This window comes from Gavialis gangeticus, unplaced genomic scaffold, assembly GCF_001723915.1.
Source record: "Gavialis gangeticus isolate Ggan-Ray unplaced genomic scaffold, GavGan_comp1, whole genome shotgun sequence".
Classification (NCBI taxonomy): domain Eukaryota; kingdom Metazoa; phylum Chordata; order Crocodylia; family Gavialidae; genus Gavialis; species Gavialis gangeticus.
The window spans coordinates 20,799,412-20,807,343 of NW_017729032.1; the positions used below are offsets into that span (position 1 = coordinate 20,799,412).

At 46.7% G+C, this 7,932-nt stretch overlaps 1 protein-coding gene across 2 annotated transcripts in view; it reads right to left on the bottom strand.

The window, feature by feature from the left end:
* Positions 1 to 7,932, bottom strand: part of LOC109303468 (transmembrane 4 L6 family member 1-like) — a 44,924-nt gene that overhangs the window by 16,595 nt on the left and 20,397 nt on the right. For both annotated transcript variants that reach the window (XM_019525666.1, XM_019525665.1), the window contains exons 2-3: positions 5,877 to 6,059; positions 988 to 1,050 (exon numbers count right to left, since the gene is read on the bottom strand). In XM_019525666.1, coding sequence (XP_019381211.1) covers positions 988 to 1,050; positions 5,877 to 6,047 — 234 coding nt within the window. In that variant the 5' untranslated portion in view covers positions 6,048 to 6,059. The remainder of the gene's footprint in view (positions 1 to 987; positions 1,051 to 5,876; positions 6,060 to 7,932) is intronic.

Sequence of the window (7,932 nt, forward strand, 5' to 3'; positions counted from 1 at the left end):
ACGCCACAGTCCCCAGGTTTTTAATGAGAATGGGGTGAGAGACAGTGTCAAAGGCCTTCCTAAAGTCCAGAAAGACTATGTCCACTGCTACCCCTGCATCTAATGATTTTGTGACCTGGTCATAGAAGGCCACCAGGTTGGTCTGACAGGACCTGCCTCTAATGAACCCGTGTTGGTTGCCCCTAAGCATAATCTCCCCTGCTGGCTGCTCGTGAACATGTGCCAGAATAATTCTCTCAAAAAGCTTGCCCAGGACGAGGTAAGTAAAGGCTTTGGTTCCTTGCTTCCCATATAGAGCTGCAGTGGTTGCTGGGCCAGGGGTGGGTTGACCTGGTTCTTAGCAGTGACATCTGATCTCCTCCCTGCAGTGACATCCTGTCCCCCAATCTGTCTCTCAATCCTGTCTCTCAATCAGCCCTTGCCCCCCACGAACCCTGCCCTGCTCCACATAAGAGGAAGCTTGAGCCCCCTTGCCTTCTTCCTCGTGCCTAGGGCTCCTGTGCCACACATAACAGCTGCCCATGCCACTTGTGGCATGTGCTATTGGTTGGCCACCCCTGGTCTGTGGTCTTTGTCTTTAGGTTTTGTTTTTTAGCTCAAGCTGGAGAAGCAGGGGCTTCCATCTCTAGGGATAGGAATCTGGTTCAATCTCTGCTGTGTTGACAAAGATGGCAGCTGTCACATCTGCTGTTTTAAAGTCAGAGATTATTCTAATCCCTGCATTTGAGAGAGAGCAAGGATTTACTAAAGCAAAGTAAAATGCCTTCATTTAACCTTAGGTAGGTGCTATGTATCTATCATGTATCTACATACTTGATTGCTAAATGATACTTGCAAACTCAGTCCAGTGATGCTTCATGTCAACCCTATTTCTGCATTTCAGTGCTTGTGTGCATTGTTGTATCTTTCCATTTGTTCAGCGCCCATGGAAAACCTGGTTTTCAATTATCATTTTTACTGTCTTTCAATACAAAAATTGCTGCTTACCCCGCATCTATTAGCACAACATCCTCCAGATGCCCCCAGCATCATGAACGCAGGCAAAATAACCTACAAAAAAGCACATACTGAATTACTGTGTGAGATTTCCTTGCACTTCTCAGTAGTTTGAAGATCAGGTGTAGTGAGGTCCAAAGGTTGATGCTGCTTTAATGTAAACCTTCTTCTCACTCTTCACTGTGGATGTATCTACATGTGTGCTTTACTGCTGAGTTTAATAACTAGCTCCACAGTAAAGTGTCACCATCTGCACGGGCACCCCTATTAGGGTGCAGTAAATTAATTAACTCTACTGTAGGATAGTACTATCCAGGACAAGTACTACCCTATGTAGGAGTTAGTTAGTGTGCCAAAATGCACATATAAATGGTGAGTGGGGCTGGCCAGGGCATGAGAGTACTACAGTGTAGGGGCTGACTGATGGCTAACTCCACACTGTAGCACCCTCATGCCTCACCTTGCCCCTCTGCATCACATTGAGTATAAGTTATTGTCTTTTGACAATATCTTACCCATGTTTGAATTTATTGCTCCAGAGTTTATTGCTCCCAGGCACCGTGTGTTGACGTGCATTCAGGACTGCAGCACACTGAGCTGGGTCAGAACTGGCCTGGCTGGCAGGGAGCCCTGGGGGGTCAGTCTTCCAGCCAGGGCTCCTTCCCCTGGCTCAGTGTGCTGCAGAGGGGCTGCTTGGGGCATGAAGGTGCTTCAGTGTGGGTCTAGCTGGCAGGCAGCCCCTACACTGAAGCACCCTCATGCCCCAGCCAGCTGGGACAGTGTCTACCCATACGCTGCTGAGAAGTAAAAAACTCTGCAACAGGATAGTGCCTGTGGGTGAATCCAGATGAGTGCAGCCATGTGGTATGTAATGCTGCCAACACATTTGCAGCACCACATACTGCGCAGTCTGGTGTTCTCCGCACTGCAAGGGCACACTGCCCAAGTGTGTGCTGCTCTGGGTTTTTTTTTTTCTGCAGGGATATTTTATCCCTGGATATCCAGGGGTCAAAAAAAATGTGGAAAAAACCTGCAAAGCAGTCCACGCTCAGGCAGCATGTGCTGCTGAAAAGTGCAGCCAGGCTGCCCAGAGCTATGCTGTGGCTGCCAGCCAGGCTTCACTTGGCAGGATTGCCATGGCTGCAGCCCCAGGAGGCCCCAGGATCCCGGGTGAGGCTGCTGGGGCTAGCACAGTGCTGGCCCCAGCCTCCCCTACTGTCCCTGGGGTAACTTGCCACATGCCAAAGATGGATGTTCCCCAGGGACAAGTAGCTGCGGCACAAGGTGCAGTGCTGCTACTTGTAACTGGGGAACCAAACGTCCACACATACCTGGATGCACCCTGTGTTTACAAGGACTATCCTGCTGCAAAGTAAATTAGTTTATTCCAACTTAATAGGGGTGCACATGTAGACACAGAATGTTTACTGTGCAGCTAATTAGTCCACTGCATAGTAAGTGTCTCATGTAGATGCGCCCAGAGTCTCCAAAGGCAGCACAGGCTGGTGCTTGTAGTTTGGGGTGTAAAGAACATGAAAGAGCCGCCAGGTGTGTATCTAACAGCCAGAATGAAGACTCTACCATATGCTCAGAACAACCGTCTGCTGTTGTTTGTGTAGGTCTTCCACAGAGCAACATGGGAGAGAGAAGCATTAAAAATAATATATAAAATAGGTGTTGTAAAATTGGCAAATGGAGGAAAGGAAGACTCGGGGTCAGGTGTTGTATATGAAAAGACTGCTAACTTTTTTTTTAAACTAACTAAGTTTTAAACAACATGAAAGATGCAGTTTTAACTGTCAGTGGGTGCATCTACACAAGATGTTTACTGTGGAGCTGACTAATTAGCTCCACAGCAAGTGTCCCAGTGTCTACATATATGCCCCTACAAGGGCACACAAAACTAATAAATTCTGGAGCAGGCTAGTAATTGTAAATAGAAGTACTACCCTGCTGTGGAGCTTTTTTTTCCTAAGCACAGCACTTGTGTAGACGCTGACCGACTGGCAGAGCACAAGGGTGCTTCAGTGCAGGGGCTGCCTGCTGGCTAGCCCAATGCACAACACCTTCATACACCAGCCAGCCCCTTCACAGCACACTAAGCTGGGGAAAGCAGCCTTGGGCTGACAGGCTGACCCCGGGGACCCCCTGCCAGCTGAGGCTGCTCTGACCCAGATCAATGTGCTGCAGTCTGGGTGCACGTTCAGAGTGGCAGCAATAAGCTCCAGAGGGCAGGGGGCACCAGGGGGCTCCAGAGCTTATTGCTGCACATTAATAGGCAAGTGTAAATGTACCCAGTTAAAAATGTAATTGCCTAATAAGTGAGCCTCCACGGAGAATTTATGTGAACAGAGTATAACTAACTGTTGGAATTTGACTAGGACATTGATCTACCATGTGCACTGGACTAGGACATTGACCTCTAGCGCCGTGAGTTCAGTGCTGTCCTCTAGAACCACGCTCAGCCTGTCACAAGATACAGACCGAGAAGTCACTGTCACCTGGTGAGTCCATTGCCCTACTTCCTGCTACACCCTGCCTTTCCCTTGCAGATCTGCCCAAGCTGTGAGCTGGTTATTTTGTCTACACTTGGTTTGAGCTGTTTTGCTTGGCTCAAATATGCATGACTTTGTTTGTCACTGGTCTCTCTCTCCAGTGACCGATTTCAGTACTCTGCCTTTTGAGGTTAAAGTGAAAATTTGCCAGGAGGCTGGTGCCAGTGAGATGAAGTCTGTGGGTTTGATGTTGCTCAGACAGGCTTTTCACAGTGGTGCCATTCTGCATTCAGATTGACTCATAGTCTGCAGAACTGAGCACTATTGACAAACTGAGTCATTCTTTCTTTTTTTCAATTTCCTTATTTTGCAAGTTCAGAAATTTAAGATTTTTAACCAAAACAGAGTTCTGCTTCTTTTGCAATTTTAAAAATAGGAGTGGAAGAGGAGAACCGGTTTGAAGTTAGTCAAATATGGGCACTCAATGGGAAGAATGTGCTTATGATTAATTCACTGGTCTCAAAGACAGGCACCCCAAGCACCCCTGTTCTGTTTGAAACACCATCCTATGTGAATTTGAGTAAGTCACTTAATATTTTTCTACTCCAGGTTCTCATCAGGAAAATGAGTACAACAATGTTTTTTTCCTCTTACTCTTTGTCAGGTTCCATCTGTCACATTCTGTGATAAAAAAAAACACATCCATGTAACATCGTTGTTTTGCAAATCAGTAACTCTTCCTAGTGATGTCACCTCTCTTTCAAGACTCAGTACATACTCTTCCTCCACTCACATTTTTAATATGTTCCACCCTGCCCACAAGGCAGCCTTATCTAGAACCCATAAAATAAGTCATTTTCTGAATAAGAGTGATGCAGGGTTGCCATGCTGAGCATCAGTCCTCCTTTCATTAGCACCCAGTGCCTCTTGGGCTTTGAGAAGTGTGACTTTTCCACCAGGGTCTGTTGTACGATTGTCAGCTTCCTTTAAGTTTCATCTGCATACAGTCAAACTCAGCATGAGTAAAAGGTACATTAACAGTATATAAAGTAGGAGGTACATCATCAGAGGGATCAGGCAAATTATTCATAGTGAACTAGATGCATTTAGCATATTTTCTTTTCCAAAAATATGTGTGTAAGAAGGTGCTCAGCCTGCAGCTTAGCCTGCAGGTAAGCAACAGTTAACAGCTTGCTTGGCTGGAAAGCTAGCAGCAGCTGCAACTGAAAAGTGGATTATAGTGGAGCTACAAAGAGCCCTAAAAGCTCCAGGGGCACAAGGTAAAGGGGAGAGATGGGAGGTTGTCGTGCTGGGGGAGCAGTGCAGCGGCTAAGCTGTTCTCTCAGGGTCTAAGAAAGGCTATAGGTTTTGGTGTATCTGTTTGTTATACATTTTTTTTTTTGTTCTCTGTTTTGCTTCTGTGGGAACAAGTTTGTCCCATGAAAAATAAACAGGCTAGAACAGAGAGCTGACTGGTCTTGAAAAGGAAGCTAGGTAAGTGACCTGTCTGTGCGTATATTTACGTGTACCTAATCTTAATGCAGCTTTGCTTAAGGTACTTTAAGCATGTGTCTACACATGGATGTGCTAATGTGCATTAAGGCACATTAAATGTAGGTGTAAATAGCTAAGTCACATCAGTGCACGTGCAGATGTGCTAATGCACATTAACATGGTGTCTATCCGTTGATGCATACTGTGTTACTGCACTTTAGCGCATTTACGCATTTGCTAATGTTATTTAGCTATTCATGCGTGAATTTGATACTTGCTTTATCCATAAAGCACACAGATGTTCCTAGAACAGTGAACACAAAAAAGAGGGGGTGATATGAATATGGCTGAACTTAGCAGCTACTTGGAATTTAGCAGTGACTGAGTGGTTCTGCTCTAGTTGATATTTGCTTTTGCTGTTTATTATTATCATTGGCATGATATGTACAAACAAGTTCCAGTTTTTCCCTTAATAAGCCTCATAAAACATCTGAGACTCAAACCAACAAAAGAAGTAATAATCAATTGAAATGAAAAGTTACAGAGTCACCATTGCTGAATTTAGACATCAAGCTACACTATGGCCAGCAAAGAATGTTTCTGTTACTATTCTTTATGAAAGGGGGAAAGCCAAATATTTTTGTTTGTCATACAGAACTTTGAAGTTCATGGTATGTCAAGGTTTTCATCATTAAATTATATTTCTTATTCAAGTACATGCTTTTTAATCTTCCTGGTATATCACTGCTAAGTTTCATACCCTCTTCTCCAGATAAATTAGCTTATGCACAAATGTGAAAGACAGCCCTATTGATCTTTGCTAAACTAATAGAGGCTTTCATAAGCTTCAAAACTGGAATACTTAAAACAATAACAAAATGTATCTCTTACCAAGATCCCAGCTCCAAGAATGCCATGGAAAAACCAGACCAAATCAGTTATCTTGTTACTCTCTAGAACTTGTCCATTGGGGAAGTACAGGAGAAGGTTGGAGATGATAGCACAGATAGCCAGGGGGAACAGCATGACCCCAATGCACTTTGAGCACTTTCCAGTGCACATGGTAGATCAATACTAAGGAAAGAAATGAGAAAAGAAAGCCTGGGTTACTTTGTGCTTTAAAAACATGGAGGAATAGGACTTCATGTGAGTGAGAAATTTTTATAAAATGTATCAAAATGGTGCTGAAGCAAGAGAGTTTTTTCCAAGAAAGGTGTTACCAGATAGAGCTATTGAACCCCCCGACCCCAATTCTGTGTTCAAAACTGGGCCAGGTCAATAGCAAACAAATCTTGGTCCTTTGTGAAATGGCTATGTCCATATAGGCTATGTCCTATGTGCAAGTACCTGGTAATTCATATGTGATCCTAGCAAATAACTCTGTATGTCTTTGAAAACACTAGCATGATTGTCATTAACTGGCAACCTTCCTGGTAGTCTCAGCAGTGAGATCCAGGACAGAATAAGCAGGAAGACTGAAGAATTCTCTTACAATTCAAGTTACATCTTCACCAGGAGATACAATAAAAGCAAGGTTTGGTTGAAACTTGCATTGTTGCTGCCTGTGCTGGGCGAGTTTATTTTGTAGGGAAGAGGATTTCAATTAGCAAGGCTATGGAAACTGACACTTATATGATCACTTAGTTCACTTAAAGGGGAAAAATGGAGTTCTGTGATTATACCAGTAGTTGCTTGAGACATATTAAGTGCTTGTTCGGCTCAGAGAGAAGTTGCAGAAATGTGTTTGTAATGTGCAAAACAGTGCTCCTGTATTTTCTGGCTCTTGGGTTTTTCTGTTAATATATCCCAGGGGTGGGCAAAATATAGCCTGCGGGCTGCAGGTCTTTGTCTGGCCCACGGTGGGTCCTCGGCCTCCTGGCTTAGGCATAGTTCAGCCATGGTGTGTCCTGCCACCTGCTAGGCACACAGTGGGGCTGGGGCAGCTCTGTACCTGGACTGCTTTTTCTAGGCAGCCCAGGTGGCAGGTGGCTCTTTCTGGCTGCCACTGCCACTGGCCCCAGCCCTGCAGTACTGGCAGGGACCCGCGCTGCACAGCTCTGATCCCGTGCACCCCACACCTGCTCCAGGCTTGCCTGCTCTCAGCAGTGGTGGCACTGGACAAAATCTGTTGCTCAGTGCAAAGGGAAAGCAATCCCTCCCCCTCCCACTCCCAGCAGTTCCCTGCTGCAGGCATCTGGAGCCTGTGCTGGGCTGCCCCACATCTACACTGCATTACTGCCACCTCCAGGCTGCCCCATGTGCAGCATGGGTCCCCACTGGTATTGCAGGGCTGGGGCTGGTGGCAGCAGAAGGAGCCACTGCCTGGGCTGACTAGAAAGGCAGTCCAGCTGCAGAGCCACTCCAGCCCCGCTGCATGTCCACAGGGCAGCAAGACGCACCTGGGTGGGTGATATGGAGCAGGCGCTGAGCAGGCTGGGTCGGTGCTGTGCCAGTTTGTGGCTGATCCACTCTGCAGGGGTGAGTTCAGAGTGGGTGCAGGGTGTGCTGGTGGTGGTGGGGAGGCACCTCAGGGCATGCAGGATTTGGGCTGTTGTGGGGCAGGAGCAGGTCCTGACCGGCTCAGCACATGCAGGGGAGTCCCATGCACCACCCCCCCATACCCACAAACCCTGCAACAACACTCTTGCCAACACACAATCACACACCTCACAAACACAGCATCCTCACATACCTTTCCCCCCACACTGACCCCCTCACACACACACCCATGCACCTCTGGGGGGACCCCTACTCACTGCTACGTGCACACCCCCCACTACACACATACCCACAACTCCCTGCACACCCCACACTCATCCCCAGCCACCCTCCCCTTCCACACACTGCACAAACCCCAAAAAGAGAAACGGGACTCAAATGAGTCCAGCCAGGTAGGCATCCAGCCTCTTCTTAAAGACCCCCAGGGTAGGGGCCAGCACCACTTCCC